General features: G+C 42.6%; 1 protein-coding gene across 5 annotated transcripts in view; it reads left to right on the top strand.

Moving 5' to 3' along the window:
• Positions 1-20,490, top strand: part of RAB28 (RAB28, member RAS oncogene family) — a 77,227-nt gene extending 56,737 nt beyond the window's left edge. For 3 of the 5 annotated variants that reach the window (XM_053402348.1, XM_053402347.1, XM_053402342.1), the window contains one exon: positions 2,340-2,549. In XM_053402348.1, the coding sequence (XP_053258323.1) occupies positions 2,340-2,534 (195 nt within the window). In that variant the 3' untranslated portion in view covers positions 2,535-2,549. Of the gene's footprint in view, positions 1-2,339; positions 2,566-19,411; positions 19,512-20,372 lie in introns of those variants that run through there. The other 2 variants (XM_053402346.1, XM_053402343.1) reach the window with 2 other exon arrangements.
• The last annotated feature ends 420 nt before the right edge of the window (positions 20,491-20,910 follow it).

Below are 20,910 nucleotides of genomic sequence, written 5' to 3'. Positions count from 1 at the left end.
TCCTTGTAGAGTTGGGCTTTTAAAAATCACTGGATGCCTGTGTTCTTGGATTTAACAATGGGTGTAAGCTAAGTTGTGTCGAGAGTGGAATACCAGATGAAGTAAAACGTATATAAGTCTTCCTTTGTATTGTCTGGATCAGAGCTCTGACACGGAGTATAAACATGAGCTCTGTCATCTCCGTGGGATTTTGAGAGGTATTTGATCTCCATGTAGGAAAAAATGAAGTGAGATTTCTGGATATATTCTTGTGTTTGTTAAAGATGAGGCAATGTTTTAAGATACTTAATGGAAACATTCAAGGGAAATGTTGATAGCCCCCAAGCCAACCCACTTGCTTTTCTCTCTGTCTTTCTCCCTTTCAGTCTCTCTATTGGCTTGAGAAAAAGAGCAGAGTGTGAACCAACATTAGCAAAATGGGTTACAGTTGTCACTTAGCAGTGATTTCCATCAATAGGTGACAAAGGGGCAGATAAAATTTCTTGCTAGATTCACAAACGTTAATTTCAGCTCCATTTTTGAGCACTATGGCCGGTATTCAACTAACGACTTGCGCAGGGGGATCCCCCTCTCCTTCCCCCATGTGTGCCCCATACTGTCCCCAAATCTGCTCAAGGAAGGAGAGGGGGGAAATGTTCTGTTGCACAAGGAGAAATCCTTTTGCTGACAGAATGTTCACCATAGTGTTACGTTAATGACAACCCTGTGCCTTTAATGTAATGTAATTTGCCTGCATATCTTGTTTGTAAAATTTATGGGGAAGCCTTTTAATCAACGGCAGAACTCATATTTTTGCACATAAAAGGTACAAAGCTCAATCTCTGGCATCTCCTTTTAAAGGGATTTGGGGTACTGCAGCTGGGACAGTCCTACGCCAGTTAGAATAGACAGGATTGGCCTATATAGCTGTGTGGTCTCAGCGCATGGTAACTTTATCTGTGGGGAGGTACAGGAGCTGGGGTAGTGTTTCCACACCGTACATGCGATTTAAAAAAACAAAGACAGCAACCAGATAAAGCCTGTGGTGCTGTGGGTGGGCTGTGCAGCATGTTGCCTGCCAGGGAAGCCAAACAAAGTGGGAAGAAGCTCATCAGCCTCAAATCTTGCAATAACTGGGAAAACCTGGCCACTGGGAGACTTCCTCAATATTACACAACGTCTAGGAAGCTTTCCAGAAATTTCCCAGATACCTAGACCTGACTGACTTGGCGGTCTGCTTTCATCTTGAAGGGAGGTGGAGGTAGACAGATGGTGCTGCCCCTCCCTGGCACACCAATGATGCCCTAAACTGGCAGGTCTTTTATTGTTTCCCCAAAATAGTTAAGCATCTCCCACGCCAGCTAGTTGAATGAGCTTTTTAGTGGTGGAACTGTATATGCAACACCTGTTTGTGTGCAGCGCTCCTGCAACAAGGGATGCATACTGTAGCCCAATAGTTGGCTTGCAGTAGATAGGACCTGCACACAGCCCTTATTCTACCAAGGAGTCGTCTTGGGAAGTAGAATTCCATTCTCACACAGAGATGGAGCAGCCCAGCAGAAACTTTGCCTAGCCGTCTGGGACCAATAAGATAATGGACAAGGTCTGTATGACATCAGGAAATGGTTCCCGTACCAAGTTTCCAAAACCAAGTAATTTAAGTAGGATCCAACTAGGTTCCATGATACTTACTGGTATCTGGTACCAACCCATGCTATTAAGTCAGGTTATGAAAACTTATCTCCCAGTATGATTGGTTAGTTACATCACTGGAGGAAGGGAATGGAGACCCTCCTTTTGTTGGTTTTGCAATCAAAATCACAAATGCATGATTGCCACACAGGCTTATGAGGGGCTGACACTCATATAGAGTTCCTGAATCAACATGAGACCACTTCCTAAATGCTTTGGTGAGAATTTCTAACAAAGGAGATAATCTTATGTGCTTACTTCCTGCCTGAGTGCTCCCTCTTTCTTTCAAGCCCAGCACTGCTGAGAGCCCAGACTCTATTTTGGAAACTAATTTTGTGTTTTGTAACTAAGACGCATTTTTCACCTGCATATTACTTGATGCACTTGCTGCCCACACTGAAATGGAAGTAAACCTTTTTTTTTTTTACTAAAGCATATGGTTCATTCTTAGCAACAGAGACAAAGAGGGGAAAGGTCAGCATATCATAAATAAACAGGAATAAAATGTGTAATTGCCTGATTCCTAGCTTCCAATAACACAGCCTGTTTACATTAATATTTCTCCCACACATGTGGGACAGGAGGTTTAAATTTAAATTTACAGATTTCATCCTCAATCCATCTCCATCACTTTTTCCTTAGGTTATAACCAGGGCTTTTTCTTTCAGCAAGAACTTGTCAGAACTGAGTTCCGGCGCCTCTCAGGTGGGTGCCATTGCCATTATAAGAGAACAAGGGAGGTGTTCACGGTGAGTTCCTACACCTCATTTTCTGGAAAAATATCACTGGCTGTAACTTTACATGTTAGACTAGCAAGCTTTTGCATTCATGTTCCTCTTAATGCTTGTGTTTCAGCCATTTGATGCTCAGGGGTCTTGAACACCTCCAGATTAACCACACAACCTCTTCACTAGATTAAAAAGAAAATACTCCACTGGCTGCATTGATACATCTTTGAGAATTGCTGTCAGATTAATGTTATTCATCTAATAATTTATTACACGAATGGTGTGGGTTTTAAACAACCAACTCTCCTTTGGTACCCATATTGATAAATTTCTTGATACTGAAATATCAAAGACTGTAGATGTACATGTTCCTCATCACAGTAAGACAGAAGAAAATGAAGCTATTAGTCTGATCAGTATTTGATTATGGTTTTGGAGAAAACCACAACTATGCCATCTAAGTTTGCCTTTGCCAGCAGGGGATGTTGAATGGCAAAGAAATCAAATAGAAAAGAAGAAAAGATTTATTGCCATATAATTCATGTGCTGAATCTGCATTTTGCAGGTCGTATTCTGTATTTATGCTTTGAAATTGTTTACAATGGTAAAGACTCCCATTTTCAGAGCTGAAGCAAAGCCTCAGTAAAATGAAAGGGTTACCACCAAGACTTTGCTCGTTAACTGAAATGGAGCAGATCATTATTTTGCTTCCATGTTGAGATGACTCTGGCCTTACAGCTAGTTAGTTAATTCATCTTTGGGGAAGCACAATTTAAGTTACAAAAACATGTCTATTTAGACAGCTCACAAAACATACAATGCTTGGCAAAGCATTGGAAAGTAATTCTCAAAACAAACAGATTTCCCAGCACCACCCAGCACCATATTCATAACTCTTAGTACATTTCTTCCCTGGCATTATAAAAGAAGCAGCAGAAGAAAATGGCTGTGGTGTTTAAGATTTGTAGTGTTTAAGGTTCAAGTTGGTATCTACACTGCACACGTCCATTATTTAAGTGCATATACTAATAGTGAACTCATGTGCTGATGCACGCTGTCTGTGCGGCCAAAATGAGGCTATTGAGAAAAACGAGGGAGGTATCAGCAGGGCACCCCAAGTTTTGGAGGAGGGGGGGCTCTTTAGAAGAAAATTTAATGGGGCCAATAAATCTGAAGCACTCCAATGAGCAGTACATGTCTGTTGAAGGAGGCAAGGGAAAAATAAGGAGGAGGGAAAATGAAACAATATCCTGAAATGGCTGGCTGGGGTAGAAATGTTTTAAATAAAATACATATGAGCCTTAGCAGTTTGTTAATTGCCATCCATATACAGTGTGCTTCAGACTTTCATACTGCTCTTGCCATGTGAAAAATTCTGATTCAGTGTACAATAGTTGCACTGGGATTAGCAGGAAATGGATGGATGATCCATTAAGGGTCCGTGCCATTATAAAAAGCTATGGTGTGACCATTTATGTAGTACTCTTCTGGCTGTCCTATCTCAAAATGGATTCTGCAGAACTGGCACAGTTTCTGAAAGCTTTGAAAACATAATTAGCTGATTTGAACTCAAAAATATGAATTTGCATTTGCTTCTCTCCTACAAAATTCTGCCCATACTGTAATCTTTCCAAAGGAATATGCTCAGGTCTGTTGCCAACTGTATAATTTAAGCTAGGTTGTCCAGTGAAGATGCTTCTGCCATTAGTTCCAACCAGCACATCCAATGATGGCAATCTACTATGTAGAAAATGGCCTAGATGTGTGTGTGTGTGTGTGTGTGTGTGTGTGTGCGCTTTAAGAATGTGTCCCGTTTTCATTTTCATACAATAGCAGTGCTAGTTGCTGTTTAGTATTGTGTGTCCTGCCAACCTAGCAGTTCGAAAGCACGTCAAAGTGCAAGTAGATAAATAGGTACCACTCCAGCAGGATGGTAAACAGCATTTCCATGCGCTCCTCTGGTTCTCCAGAAGCGGCTTAGTCATGCTGGCCACATGACCCGGAAGCTGTACGCCGGCTCCCTCGGCCAGTAAAGTGAGATGAGCCCCTAACCCCAGAGTCAGTCACGATTGGACCTAATGGTCAGGGGGCCCTTTACCTTTACCTTATTGTGTGTCCAGTTTTATTGTTTAACTTTTGCTTCTAGGCTTATTAAGCATGGCAGTCATTCTTTTTCTCTGCAAGGTTGTTGACTGCTAAGCATGTAGATAGACCTGAGATGAGGGCTGGAATTGGAATAGCAATTGTTGATCCACAAAAGAACATTCCTCTGTGGATTTCCAGGAGGAAGGACCCTCTCCCAGCGTGTCAGTTTTCTGGTGGCACCTCACCACCAAAAGAAATTCAGGAGAAGGAGATGGAGATGGACAGCCAGAGTTGAAACAATACAGAAACTGAACAGAACTGATAAAATCTGAAAGACAAGAAATGAAATGCCATTTAGGAGAGACAGTTAAAAGGCCCATAGAGAGGCAGTGATTGTCAAAGCAGTGGCGGTGCATAAGCTCATGCCACCTGGGGCAGGTGTGCAGAGCACACCCCCAAGAGGGAAGGGGCAAGGAGGGAGGGGAGCCCACCACAGCTCACCTTGAAAAGCACACCCGGGGTGTGCGCGTCGCAGGATTGACCCGGGAATGGAGTTGTGGATGGTAGCATTGGGCACAAGGAAGATGCCTGTCTCTGCAGTTCCCTCATGTGCCAAAGCCAGGCTCCAATAAGGGAGCCTGTTGTGTGGGCGCCTGGTTGCACCCTCTTAGAAAAATGCGCCCGGGGCCACAGCCCCCTTCAGCCCCACGCCCCTGGCTCAAAGCTATTTTGGGCTGCTAATTTTAATAAATTCTGAGTTTAAATGTTGCTCATTGCTTGTAGGGTGTTGTATAGCGGTCAGATAATCAGTGTGCTTCATTTTTCCAGCATCTTTCCCCCCACAAGTACAATGAAAAACAAGCAGGGTTGCAGGGAGGAACATGGCTATTTGGCATGAGTTTATCTCCAGCTGATTTATTGGGCCCCTAACTCATACTGGAGCTGAAACTGCTCAGGTTTTTTGGCGAACATTTTAGCAGTGGGTGCGTGTGCGTGACGGAGAAAACGCTCGCTCACTGTGAACTGAGTTGGATGGGCAGGATAGAGTCGTCAGCAGCATCATAGCAGAGGCAGGAGTTGACCAAGAATTGTGCTTGGGACAGGAAGTCACAGCTGATAGATGAAACCAAGATTCTGCCAAATAACTCTGGAACATATCAGAGCCAGAAAGACTCTTGTTGCTCAGGCAGAGCTTCATAAGTGACGTGGATGAAACCAGTGTTGAAAAGGCCCTGGTTCTAGTTGAGGCTAATCTAACTTCCTTAGGGCCTGGGACCACTAGGGTGTTTATGGACCTTGAGGCTCTCCGTGGGGCATACCGGGAGAGGCGGTCCCGTAGGTACGAGGGTCCTAGGCCGTGAAGGGCTTTAAAGGTCAAAAGCAGTACCTTAAATCTGACCCTGTACTCCACCGGGAGCCAGTGCAGCTTGAAAAGCACTGGGTGAATATGCTCCCATGGCAGAGACCCCGTGAGGAGCCTCGCTGCAGCATTCTGCACCCGCTGGAGTTTCTGGGACAGCTTCAAGGGCAGCCCCGCGTAGAGCTTTAAAAAGATATATTAAGATGGGAGAAGTTAAAACTGTCATTACGAGGTAGAATTTCAGTGATAAAAATGTTTTGCCTAGAATGATGTTTTTATTTCAAACAATACCTATTGTGAATAATGACTTACCGTTTAAAGAATGGCAAAAACATTTATCTAAGTTTGTATGGAAAGGTAAAAAAATCACCGGTTAACTTAAAATGAAAATACTGCAAAATGCGAAGGAGAGGGGAGGACTGGGACTGCCTGATTTGAAATTGCACTTTGCAGCCTGCTTGGATGAAGGAGTGGGTGACCTTGAGAAATAAGAAAATTTTGGATTTAGAAGGTCACAATTTAAGGGTTGGATGGCATGGATATCTGTGGTATGACAAGATCAAAGTTCATGTGGAGTTTAAAATTTTTTTTAGATGTACTATATTGGGAGTCTGGAATAGAAATACACCTAGGTTATATACGAAGATACCTCTATGGATTTCAACGCAAAAAAGTGTTTCATGGAAAAGAGGCGACAGGTAAAGAGAAATGATTAACCTACCAATAATTATTAGAGTGGAGTAAAGGAGACTGTAAAATTCAAACAAGGGAATAACTAACAAGAGAAGGCTACATTCTCCAATGGTTTGCACATCGATAACCAGCTGATAGATTTAAGTGGGATAAAAAGACGTTTGGTATAGAACAAAAAAGACAAATTTTGAAATGCAGATATATACAGATGATGAACATGTTATTGCAAAAAATGTATAAATTATTGTTGAAATTGGAAATGCAAGAAGAACAAGTTAAAGAATATATGAATAAATAGGTGAGAAATTTTGGATATAATATACAGTGGATATAATATAATATATGTGAACTAAAGGGTTAAAATATAAGCTGTGTTATGACTTAAATGAATTTTTAAATTAAATGATGTACCACTGGTACTTAACTCCTGAGAAATTATTTAGAACGTACAAAACTATTCTGTATATCTGTTAGAAATGTAAAGAACATGAAGGGATGTTTTTATTGTGCTTGGTGGACGTGTAAAAAAGCCCAAAAATATTGGATACAAATACATACACTAAAACGGAGTATTTTGAAAGTTAACCTTCAATTGAAACCACAACCCTTCCTGCTGGAACTTACAGACATACAGTTACAAAAAAAACCTTTGCTTCAATATATGATTACAACGGCAAGACTTTTATATGCACAAAGCCAGAAAGACTCATCATCACCAGCAATGGAAGAATGGTTGTTAAAATTAACAGACTTAGCTGAGATGGCAGAAGTGACCTGTTTATTCAGAGAAAAGTCGTTGTTAAAGTTTGGAAACTTCTCATAGACTTTTTGTGTGAAAAAGAAATAATGACATTTGGATTTGAGGATTAAAGATAGTTTGTTTAGAGAAAGTGCTTTTGTTGAGTTATATTGGAGTGGACGAAGTGATTATTGTTTTTATACAGCGGACAGAAGAAGAATTGGAAGTTCTATAATCTCTGAACTTTATCTTCTCCATTTCCTCATGAAAGCTCTTTTCTATCTATTTTTTCTTATTTTTATACCTCTCTTTTCTTTCTTTTTTGCCATGTTTTTATCTTACTTTGATTAACATTGGACAAAAAAGACATTTGTGATTAGGTTTTGCATTTCTCTTTATCAACTCTAATACACACACGCAGTACACACACACACATAATATGTAATCAAATCACATTCAAGTGAGCAGAAAATAATAGGACAAACAGATCTGACCTCTGCCATTATTCACCTGACAGTGGAGAGATGGACAGTGAGACTAGTTGAGGCCACTGACTCAAGCAATGCTGATGGCGCTTGCAATGCTGATGGCGCTTGTGCACAACACAGCGAACAACGGCCAGGGAGTGGGGCAGCGTGGGGTAGTGGCACATTCCTGTTTTGCCTCAAGAGGCTAACGGGGATGCAATGCCCCTGATCACAGAATCAGAGAGTTGGAAGGGACCCCTGAAGGATTGTCTAGTCCAGCCCCCTGCAATGCAGGACTCTCAGCTAAAGCATCCATGACAGATGGCTGCCCAACCTCTGTTTAAAAACTTCCAAGTAAGGAGAGTCCAGCACCTTCCAAGGGAGTCTTTTTCACTGCTGAAGAGCTCTTACTGTCAGAAAGTTTTCCTGTATGTTTAGTCGGAATCACCTTTCTCATTGGTTTGAGTCCTACCCTCCAAAGCAGAAGAAAAGCTTGCTCCATCTTCCCCATGACAGCCCTAAAGATATTTGAAGATAGCTATCATATCTCCTCTCACTCCCCTCTTTTCCAGGTTAAAAAAAAGGTAAAGGACCCCTGACAGTTAAGTCCAGTCACAGATGGCTTTGGGGTTGTGGCGCTCATCTCGCTTTACAGGCCAAGGGAGCCAGTGTTTTTCCGGGTCATGTGGGCAGCATGACTAAGCCGCTTCTGGCGCAACGGAACACTGAAATCAGAGCAGCGCACGGAAATGCCGTTTTCCTTCCCGCCAGAGTGTTACCTATTTATCTACTTGTACTTTGACGTGCTTTCGAACTGCTAGGTTGGCAAGAGCTGGGAATGAGCAATGGGAGCTCACCCCGTTGCAGGGATTCGAACCACCGACCTTCTGATCAACAAGCCCAAGAGTGGTCTAAACCACTGAGCCACCCGCTATATTTAGTATAAACCAGGGGTCTGCAACCTTTAAGACAAAAAGAGCCACTTGGACCCGTTTCCGAAGAAAAAAAAACTGGGAGCCGCAAAACCATTGCGACATTTAAGACAAATATAACACTGCATATATTGTTTCTTACCTTAATGTCTGCTCTGACAGCGGGCGAGAAGGTGACATCGGGACAGTGCGTGACTAACGCACGCACCGCCCCCATGCGACGTCACAGCCAGTACAGTGTCCGCCACAGTGGGGAGTGTCGGGGCGCACAATGCACCTCCTCCCCTCGCTAGTATCTGCCCCGGAGCAGCGGCAAAGGTGTAAAAGAGCCACATGCGGCTCCAGAGCCGCGGGTTGCAGACCCCTGGTATAAACCCATATGTTTAATTGGAATCTCCTTTCTCGTAACTTGAAGCCATTGGTTCGAGTCCTACCCTCCAAAGCAGAAGAAAAGCTTGCTCCATCTTTCACATGACAGCCCCTAAGATATTTGAAGGCAGCTATCATATCTCCTCTCACTCCCCTCTTTTCCAGGCTAAACACGCCCAATTCCCTCAAAGATTCCTCATAAGGCTTGGTTTCCAGACCCTTGGTCATCTTGGTCGCCCTCCTCTGCACACATTCCAGCATGTCAACATCCTCCTTAAATTGTGGCACCCAGAACTGGACACAGGATTCCAGGTGTGGTCTGACCAAGGCAGAATAGAGCGGTACTATTATTTCACTTGATTTGGACACTATGTTCTGTTGATGCAACCTGTTGATGCTATAGGAAGGTGGTATCTACAAACAGGCACTAGTTTCATCAGTGTTCTTTATGAGCTGCCCCATCAGTTGCTCACAAGATGCAGGCAGTTTGGGTGATTTCAAAACTTATGTAACAGCCAAGCCTTCCTCTACTTATGAGATCAAGATATTTGCATAGGCTCTTGGACCATGTCGGTTCCCGCAGGTGTTCCCACTTTCAGGTACTTGCTGTGGAGCTTAACTGTGGGCTGAAAGCAGCTCTGATTGTCCAGAAGTGGGGGGAGTGCATGGTTTGTGACATGTTGTATTACTCCTTCATTTGTAGCCAAGGAGTTAAAATCCTCAGTTATTCTGAAAAAAACATAGGCAGACAAGGCCATACACAGCTTGAACGACCAAGGAGGACGTGTGATCATTTCTCTCTCTCTCTCCTATCCAAAACAAAATCTGACTTTATCTTTTTACTGTGCTGTTGACAACAAAATAACCGGCTTTTGGTTTAGTTCACATCTAAGCACACAAAATCCCAAGAGCTTTGTAGAACATTTATTCAGCTGGCTGGGGTAAAAAACAAAAACAAAAAACCTGTGCTAAATTTATTGTAGAAGTTTTTTTTTTCATGTGTAAAAGTCACACAGAAATCACAAACTGTGATGTTAATAACTTTGCTTGTGCAAAAGGCAACCAATTAATTTGGAACCTCTCTCTCTCTCTCTCTCTCTCTCTCTCTCTCTCTCTCTCTCTCTGTGTGTGTGTGTGTGTGTGTGTATAAGCTTGCTGATAGGCTCCCCCCACCCACCAAGCAAACTGGTAATGTTTGAGGACATTCCATAATAGCACCAGCTGCCATGTGGCTACTTGCACACAGTGGTAAGGCTTCATCAGTTTTTAATGGCTCTTAAATCCATCACCTTTTAAATAAAGGATAATGCTTTTGGGATAATACATGTGCATGGGTAATATTCTTAATTTAAATATCACTTAGTACAGTCACAGTTCTGAGTTTTTCATTGTTTTGGATGACTTGTAAAAAATGATATTAATGCCTCTGGCTACTGCTTGAAAGAAAACAATGTCAAAAGCTGATTTATGCTTTTGGTCAAATGCTTGCTTTGAGTTTCATCCATCTGTTAGAATACACAAATTTACAGAAAGATTAATTGGTTCACAGAAGGTACATCTTGTTAAAGGGTCTTTCCTTGTCTAACTGCCTGTCTAGCTGTCAAACAGATCATTGCCCTGATTAAAGCTGCTCAAGGAAAGGAATACTAACCAGATGAATGATTAATAAATGTATGACCATACAATTAGAAATATCACTTTAGATGATGTCACATTTTGATGACATGGCAAATTAATGATCTGTGATAAGGATATTTTCACTTGGCTTCCAGATCATATTTCTCAGGCATTTTTAAAGATTTCAGTTATCCTTAGGTAAAGTGCAGCAACAGTTGTTCAGGAAAGTTTCTGGCTTACTATAAACACCTGAGATGTTGTTGTTGTTAATAACTGAATTTATATACCACCCTATACCTGGAGGTCTCAGGGCAGTTCACAGAATAAAATCAAAATATAAAACCACAAAATACATAATCAAAATAAAAGCAACAACCCAATAACCCCCACCCCCAGAAAACACATTTTAAAAGGGCATAGGATCCTCACAACATTTAAAGTAAGACTGTTAACAAACATGAACACGAGCCACTTGTTGGAAATACCATGATCTCAGAAACGTTTGCAGCAATATTTATTGGCAACGCCATTGGCCAGGTGCCTTTCTGATACAAAGACAAAAATAGCTTTGAAATAAGAGTGGGAAGGGAAAAGTTGCCCAGAGTTGTTGAGCAATAATAATTATAGTAATTTCTAAAGTGTCTCCTTTGGCAGAGATGCGGCTCCTGTCCTCAGGCTGACCTAAAAAGACAAAGCTACAGAAGGTTTCGCCAGAAATGGCTTAGTCATGCTGACCACATGACCTAGAAGCTGTCTGCGGACAAACGCCAGCTCCCTCGGCCGATAGAGCAAGATGAGCGCACAACCACAGAGTTGTCCGCAACTGGACCTAACGGTAAAGGTACCTTTACCTTTACCTTACTAGATTATGCAGGTGTGACCTAGCCACTCAGCCACAGAGACAGAAAAAGACTAGGATGGTCACTCGTGGTTTAAAACTGAGCTGCTTCTCCATTCTCACTTCCAATGCAATAAGTATATGGGTATTACTAAAGAAATGACAAACATTAGAGTGATACCACCCTAGGCAGTTATGACCAATGGTTTCCCAGCTTTTACCAAAAGTTCAGGCTGTGTGTAGGTTTAGAGTTTTCCTGTCTCTATTGCCACAGCTCTGACTTCCCTCATTCTCTGTCAAAGTCATCTGTCAACCGTCACTCAAATCTTAGTAACATGCTATGAGCCGGTTTTCCCTATTAAGTAAAATAAAGTCATTATCAGTTGCTATCTCTCAGTTAGGTTACTAGAAGTACTGGGAGTGAGGATTTGCCTTAACACTAACATGCAATTCAACATGCACGAGGCGACATCAGCATATCCCCAGGAACTATTTTGTGAGCCAAGCGCAGGTGCCAACCACTCAACACAGTAAACATGCTAAATGCAACCTGGCTATTTCAGAATTATGACATGAATTAGGCACTTGCTTCCTCAGCATATTTTATTTACGTGCAAATATTCCTATATTCAAGAACAAAGTTCATGGTGGTGAACAACATAAAATCAACAATAAAATTGCATTCATAAAACAAAGAGAAAATACAACATAGATTGCTCAATTGGGTTATTATATCAACAAGCTGGATCAGTGGCATAGCGTAGGGGGGTGCTGGGGGGCCCGGCCGCACTGGGCGCAACATCTGGGGGTTAGGGGGCGCAAATCCACAGGTTAGGGGGCGTAAATTACTAGCCTTGCCCCGGGTGCTGACAACCCACGCTACGCCACTGAGCTGGATTACCCCCAGGGAAAGCCTGGGTCTACAGATGAGTTTTAAGTAGGCTTTCTTCTTCTTTGGCGATCACTCATAGCCGAGTAAGATTGTCTTTTAACAATGGTCCGTAAGTGACTGTGGAGGCCAATTCTGGATCCACACATCCTTCCATAGTGGGGACATTGGTTTCCGGGCAGGAGTTGATCGCGGTGTGGATTTGCCAAGCGTGCCTTCCTCTTAGCACGTTTCTCCCTTGCGTCCTGAGTTCGAGTCTCTTCAAAGCCCATGATGTTAACATTTGGAAGTGCTTTCCAAATGGCATGTGCTGCTACACTAACCCTGGGAGCCCCCAGCACTCTGAAGACGGTGTCTCCTGAGGATTGAAGTGACTGCACAGGAGTATACAAGATAAGGCAGGGGTTGCCAAACCAGCACCCGTGGGTGCCATAGCATCCGCTAAGGCTGCCTTTGGTACACCCAGGGTGAACCGCCACCCTCAGATTCCTAGCTGTCATTTTAAAAAAGCAACTTTCTAGCACTTCTAGGACCTGTGATATGAGGCAACATGTATAGACACAATTTTTCTCAATTTTTGTGAGAAATTAGCCTGTTTAATCCTATCAGTGTTTTACTTTACCAGACGCGCCAGGTTGCCCCCGGTGCACATCACGTGTGTGTGACATCACACACGTGTTGTGCATTGCACACATGTGATGTTAGGCATATTGTGCATGTTGTTGCATTGTCTAAAGGAGTGCTCTGCACCATGCACTGTGCGCCGGGCCCCCTCGATATTGAGGGGGCCTGGCCCCATTACAGCAAATATTCAGGGGGGCAAAGACACCTGTCTGCAACAGTGAAGGCCCCTAAGAAGGCCCCCTTCCCACTCCCAAAATGATTTCTAAGAAACAGTCAGAATGTGAGAGATCAGGCAGTTACTAAAGTTTGTTCTAATTCTGATTCATAAAACCAGAACCTTGATTCCTAATTCCTCTAGTTCCACACTAATGTGTGTAACTGGCAGCTCCAAAGAATTCGCAGCAACTTCTAGAAGATGAAAAAGAGACTCTCTTTCAGTAACGCTGACTATTTACACAACAGCTTGGAAGTAAAGCTGACCGGACTGCAGATTTGATGATGCTATGCTCCCAAGCAGCCAGAAGGTGTCTAGGTCTCTCTTGTGCGTAAGATGCAGGAGCCTTTAAAACAGGGAATGCAGGACCTGCAGCAATACATTTTGTGGTGAGTAGAAAGTATGTTGGAGGAGGAGGGGAATCCCAGACGAAAAGTCAGGTTTGCTGCATTTTAACATCATATATATAGGATGTTACTATATATATGTGTATATATATATATATATATATATATATATATCCTAGTGCAATGGTTCTCTGGGCCAATTTTTGTGTGCGATAAGAAACACATTGGAAATCAAGAAGAAACCACTCATAGCAGTGCTTGATTTATGACACAGAACACAAGTACTTTATAATATGATCATGGGACATCCAGAAAGTATAAAACCTAAGAACATGAATCATTCCCAAAATGTAATGATGAATGGGCCTCTTGCATATGTATGAATAAAAACTCAATGAGGGGTATGAGCTTGCTTTTGCCTGATAATCTCATATTAGGTCTAATTTGACACAAAGAAACTCTCATCTCCTCATCTACATAAATACCGTAAGCTTTTCTCTTTTCTGATCTTTCATATTTGTCAGAGTTGAAAATTCCTGTTCACAACGATAATTTTAGAAGAATAGCCAGTGCTCTTGAAGAGAGGTGTGGATACAGTTTCTGGTTGTAGATCCCATTCTTTTTGTATATACTAATACTATACTATAACACACTGAAATATTTAAATGCTTCGCTGATTCTCCTTGACTCTTCCTGATGCACTTGCTATCCTCTCCAGCCACACCTTTGCAGAAGCACAGCCCAGTGCTTGAGAGTGAATCCCAATACATTTGTACTCATGGGCCAGAACATCATACGGCATGAGAAGGATTTCATCTTACTGAGCAAATGGGTAGTTAACGAACAGAGACTTATTATGGTCCCAAGTAGATACCCTTTATTTTACCTTTTAGCTCATGGTTTAAATTCTGACTTTGTCATACCCTGAAACATCTCCGGTCCACTCTTGCTCCTTCTACCTGTCAGCTGGGCTACTGGATGACTAGAGCAGCTTAGGAGGAGCTGTTACTTACACCCATTGGCTGCTCCTTTCAATGGTTAGAAGAAGCAGTAGCTGTGTGCCTTAAGAGGATCCCCACAGGCTCACACAGGAGTACAGGGACTTTCTTTAAGCGCTTTGCAGAAACACTGTTTGAAGCAACCTCCTCCCAATCTTTAAACAACTGGGAAATGTTTAAAGGAGGAGGGAAGGCTGCTTCAAACATCAGTTTTTCAAAGTGGTTCAAGCAGCCTTCCACCCTGCTTTAAACATTGTTTGACCGATATTGAAATGGAGGGTGGCACTACTCCAGAGAGGCTTCAGAGGCCACATGGGAAGGTGTGGGCTGTCCAAAAGCCTTTGGCAAAGAGCAAAAGGGCTTTGAAGCCATTGCAGGTTCCCAAGAGTCTGAGGGGTGGGCAGCATAATCTCCATGTCAATCATGTGGTGTCATGACAACCAATTCTCTTTGTTTAGGGAATTGTTTTGTCAAGAACAGAACCCTCCTACAGACCAAAGTGGTGCAGCCCCGACAAAGTGAGAACTAGGCCAGTCACTGCCATTTTGCTGCAATAGGGTTGCCCTGCTCCGCTTCCTTGAGAGCTGCCTCCAGGCTGAAGTCTTAGGAAAACATGGGAAAATGTTCATTTGCACAGAGGAAACAGTGAGAAATTTAAACATTTGCAAGCATGGAAACTCATGGAGGTGCTGAAAAGAAAGGTCACACTCCAGATGAGATCACTGTTTGACAGATTCACTCTAGAAGGATGTTTCAGGAGGACTCGATTGCAAAGGCTACACATGACAGAACTCTGGGGGTTTCCTTTTCAACGTGATCAAAAGGTTGCTTGGCTTGGCAAGAGACTCGATACAGATGCTGTATCTGGTTGAAAATTGGCACTTTGAATTTAGGAATCTGCAGCGTTCGGACTTACTATATAATGAATCTCTAATTTATTGCCCCTAAAGGTGTATGGCCCAGGCATGATGGGATGTTCTACACGCTAGTCGCACAACAGCTGCTGCTCAGGCCATGTTCAAAAAAACAACAACCATGACACATATGAGTTATACAGGATGACTATGGGGAAAGGAAGGGGAGCCTGGAGCTCTAATTGCACGACTCTATTTTGACAAATTGGGGACGCGGGTGGCGCTGTGGGTAAAAGCCTCAGCGCCTAGGGCTTGCCGATCGTATGGTCGGCGGTTCGAATCCCCGCGGCGGGGTGTGCTCCCGTCGTTCAGTCCCAGCGCCTGCCAACTTAGCAGTTCGAAAGCACCCCTGGGTGCAAGTAGATAAATAGGGACCACTTACCAGCGGGAAGGTAAACGGCGTTCCGTGTGCTGCGCTGGCTCGCCAGATGCAGCTTGTCACGCTGGCCACGTGACCCAGAAGTGTCTTCGGACAGCGCTGGGTCCCGGCCTATAGAGTGAGATGAGCGCACAACCCTAGAGTCTGGCAAGACTGAGACTTCCGGGTTAGCGCCATCGGCTAATGGCGGATTCCCTCCGAGCTCCGGAGGGAATCGGCTCCACAGGATTAGGGTCTTACCGCTGCGGCGACGCGGGGACCCTTAAAAATCACAGGCAGTGAAGCCTGTGAACCTGGTGACTCGGCGGGCACCATTTGCGCCCCCCAACCTGCGAAGGAGCCTTTTTAAAGGCTTCGGAACGGGGGATGGGGTGAGCGGCGCAGTGCTGAGAGTTGACTGCTTCTCCTGTGGAGTGAAGCCGCGCTGCCATGGCCGGAGAGCGCTGACTTCTTCTTGTGATTTGGACTTCAAAATAACAACCCATGAGTAGTACGGAAATTGGATGTTTAAAGAATTTTTTTTGTGTGAATTAGGTACGATCGGGGAAGGCGCAAACAGGAAGACCGCCTCCTCGTCCTGTAAACAATCTAAAGCAAGGACCTGCAAACTAAGGTCGAGAGAATTTTTTCTTTTATTATTGGGCAAAAGACATTAATTTCACGATTTGGCACTAGAAGAAACCTTACTGGAGGATAAGAGCTAATTTTGGGAGCTGAAGTGCCACCCCCCCGGACCCGGGAGTGATCCGCGAGAGAGCCTGTTGAAGGTATTGAAGAGTTTGACAGCTGTCAAATTAGCTGTCAAGACGGAAAAAGAGAACTTTGTTTCTGCTGCTTCTGCTGGCTATATTTGTTACAATTTGACTATACTTTGTTGAAAACAAGGAAGAACTGATACAAACTAATTTGATTTTTGGATTTGAACTGGAAAGAATACTAAGTAACCAAAATCCCTCTAGAGGGGGTTTTGGGACATTACAAGAATGGCTGAAGGAGGGGAAATTCAAGCTGAATTGGACAGAGTTTTTGTTCTCTTGGGAAAGCTACAAGGCCAAATTGATGTTTTGGCTACAAATGTTGCAACTCTGGACTTAACAGCAAACAAACTCATTGAATCTGATAAGGAATTGACTCAGGAAGCCCATGCAGCTGGACAAGAAGAGAAACTTGAGAGCTTTGAGAGTGTGAAGAAAGAGATATATGTTGTTCCTGAGGAAAAGGAAGGAGGAGCTGTAATTGTACAGATGATAAAGGAGAGCCAGAGGCCTGACATGATGGCTACAAAGGAAAATAAGAACTTGATGGTGAAAATTTGGTCTGAATTGGAGACCGAAGAATGGAGAGATCTCCTTATGTGGAGATCTGAAGACCCAAGGATTACAAATTTGATCAAGGTGGAAGTTGGAGCTTTGGAGACATTTGGATTTGAAAGGAGTAAGAAACAAGATTCAAGCTCCACTTTTAAGTATGGAGGTCTGGCTGGAAGAAACATGGACTCTATTGGACTAGAGCTTCTCCGAGATTTGGTGTTTAATACCAAGGACTATCAAAAAAACCGGCAGAGAGGAATTGAGAGAGAATTAAGAGCCTCGGATGTGAGGTCTCCAGGCTGATAGTAGATTGATTGATGGACGTTTATTGGGGATTGGAACCGGGAAAGGGGGGGTGGAGTTTGGGAATCCAAAGGGTGTATAATTATAATCTGTTTTGCTTTTTTCTTGTTTTGTTATTTGTATGAGAATTGAGGAAATCATGGAAGGGAATTTAGGCCGACTTTAGAAAAAGGCTTTAAGAATAAGCACTGATGTATAATCATTGATGTCTACAAGGCAAAATTGGTTTCTCAAAATGAACTAAATATAAAATATAAAGTATATAAAGGTTAAAAATTAGGGACAAGAACTTGTTGAACCAACAATTTGAATTGGAATACAAGAGGGGGAGGTGTGGGGAAGTCAGGGGAATATTTTATTGAAAATAAGGATTCTGAATTCTATGTGTTTTTAAACTTTTTTGTTTCTTCTTTTTTGATTTTTTAATGGAAAATTTTAATAAATATCTTTCTTTTTTTTTTAAAAAAAAAAAGAGTCTGGCAAGACTGGCCTGTACGGGCAGGGGTACCTTTACCTTTACCTATTTTGACAAATTAAAAAATGTGTAACATAAATTAACCTATGACTAGCCTGCTTGTTGGAAAACCAAGGATTGGATGGCCTGTTGACTTACCCATAGGTATTATGACTATTTTCCAACCTCTCTCTCTACCCTGGAAATAATCCATATGTATATCTGAAAAGAAATTGGAAAGTAATGCAGCGTCTTTTGAAGGTAGAGCTAAACTGATCCCCTTGTCTCAATTTAGAGTCAAGTCAGTATTTAGAAGCTTTCTTGCTGAATGTATGGAGAAACCTTATCTGTCTCCCTCAGTTTGTGCACTGACGCACACATACACACTTATCCACTGGGGTGTCCATTACACTGCATTCAACGCACAGTACCATTCATGATGACTGACAGCTTGGAAATCCAGCTGTCTCTGCTTCAATGAACAGAAGAACAAGAAAGGGTTCTAGAGCTGGACATATGTGATATTTGCAAGAAATCTATCATTGACCTGAAATGTCAGCTATTTCCTCAGAAGATAAAGTGTCACATAGTTTATACCTAGTTTACTAATAATGTCATCAAGAGTAAAGGTAAAGGGACCCCTGACCATTAGGTCCAGTCGTGAACGAATCTGGGGTTGCGGTGCTCATCTCGCTTTACTGGTCGAGGGAGCCAATGTTTTCCGCAGACAGTTTTTCTGGGTCATGTGGCCAGCATGACTAAGCCACTTCTGGCAAATCAGAGCCGCGCATGGAAATGCCGTTTACCTTCCCGCTGGAGCGGTACCTATTTATCTACTTGCACTTTGTGCTTTTGAACTGCTAGGTTGGCAAGAGCAGGGACCGAACAACGGGAGCTCACCCCGTCATGGGGATTCGAACTGCCAACCTTCTGATCGGCAAGCACCACCCGCATCCCTTTCATCAAGAGTAGGAAGTTAAATTTAAAACACTTCTGCATTTGTCCCTATGAAGGAGCTGTGTGTATGTGGAACCTTCTAAGCAGGACATGAAAGAACTTCTGGGAGAAATTCTACTCACTTCATAATATAGTTGAGTATTATAAGGTGTGTACCTTGTGTGTATCTTGAAGTCAGTAATCACAAAATTCTGCACCATCACTAATGCAAAATTTTGCTTCATCTGATTTTAATTTCAGATAACATTATTCGTCAGATTTTGTCCTTTTGTCCTCTGGCTCATAATGACTCCTCCTTATTTCTATAATCATGCTTTATAAAACGTAATATATAGTTTCATTGCTCTACTGCACAGTCTTACCTGACATTTCAAGTAGGCGTTTTGCAGCATTTGATAATACAAAACATATAGCCTGTAGAATACAGCTGTCATAAGCTCAAAAGCTATACAGAAAGCAGAACAGGAATGTGAATTAAATGTTTCTGCAATGCACATCATTTCCCCTTCTGGTTGTCTCATAGACCATATATGGGAATCTTCTACCGAACAAACCAGCAATAAAAACTCCACATTGAATAGAGACTTCTGCAGCAACCAAAGGACAATGCTTGTATAATTTAGGTGAGAGCTCTTATTTATTACTGTGAAATTATGGTGCACTTTAAAGTACTCCTTATGTGCAGAGAGCAGAGGAGATTCTTAAGCTATTAACATTTGATCTCCTGCTGTCATTAATCAGGTGCAGAATGTAATCTAAATAATGTGTTTGTACAGTGTTGTCGAAGGGATAGATTTGCAGCCAGGCTTTGAACTTACTAGACTTCACTTAGAGACAACTATTTTACTTTTGACAATATCCACTTCTGGCGGATGTTGCTCTGATTATTTTAATTTTATGATGGGATGTTTTCAGTTGAGGTAAAACTTAATTTTTAAACAATCCCGCAAATACTTTCTCTGTTTAATCATTTCCCCGGTTTAGTCATTTTTGGAATTGAGATATTGCAGGTTAGGAATTGGTTTCCTGGAGTTCAAACGCTGAATAAACAAAAGATAGAGAGAGGAGGAGAAGGAGAAGGAGAAGGAGGAGGAGGAGGGAGAAGGAGCGGGGGAAGTGAAGGCGGAGGTGAGAGAAGAGCTTGTTTAATGTAAAATCTGTCATCTTTGTTTCAAGGGCTATTGCCATTGTTTGAAAATTTAATGTATGCAGGTTGGGAATGAAAAATTCTGTGCTTCTGTATGTCCATTAGGGGAATTTGAATTAGATTCATCCATTAAATCTTCATGAAGAGAATTACTAGTGAACAGATCTGTATTCATGGTGCGTACACTTTCCTGAAAAAACTAAACTTTTCATGTGTGTGTGAGAGTGAGAGAGAGTTTAAACTATTAGGTAAAAGGTACATTTCTGGCTTTGAACGATGTTAGTGCAATGGTTGGGTTCAGATGACATGACAATGACTCCCCTTTCTGAACTCTCAGTTACTCAAAAAACACCATTGGAAATCCAGAAACAAGCAATTATCAACCTGGCTTTGTACCAAAGAGATGGTGATCTTGGACACCAACCAGTTCCTTCCCAAGTGGCTTTTGTGAGGATGAGAAGGAGCTGCACTACATCACGGTGTGGTGACCAACAGCATTATGGTGGGCTCAACAATTCTGGGGAAGGCTGTTGTGAAATATATATATATATATATATATATATATATATATATATATATATATATATGTGATGGGATGGTGAGCTGCTTGTGCGTAAAATCCTAGTCCCTCAGAGTTTGGCTAAGTCCACAAACCTCTGTCTCTGACGGAGCTCCTTAAGCATGGCTCCATCAGTCGCTCGTTGAATCGGACAGTGGGCGTTTACGGAACTTCTTCCAGCATAAAAGCTCCTTAACGGAAACGCGTCTTCTGGACTCTCGGCGTGACAGTTTCCGGCGAGGAGTGGGTGTCCCTACAGGAGGTCCTGAAACCTCCCCACTATTTTCGCTCGAAGTGTCTCTGAGCCCTCCCTCCG

Source organism: Podarcis raffonei, chromosome 9 (assembly GCF_027172205.1).
Source record: "Podarcis raffonei isolate rPodRaf1 chromosome 9, rPodRaf1.pri, whole genome shotgun sequence".
In the NCBI taxonomy this organism is placed as follows: Eukaryota; Metazoa; Chordata; class Lepidosauria; order Squamata; family Lacertidae; genus Podarcis; species Podarcis raffonei.
The sequence above is the reverse complement of the archived record's forward strand: the minus strand, read 5'-3'. Positions and strand labels throughout refer to the sequence as shown.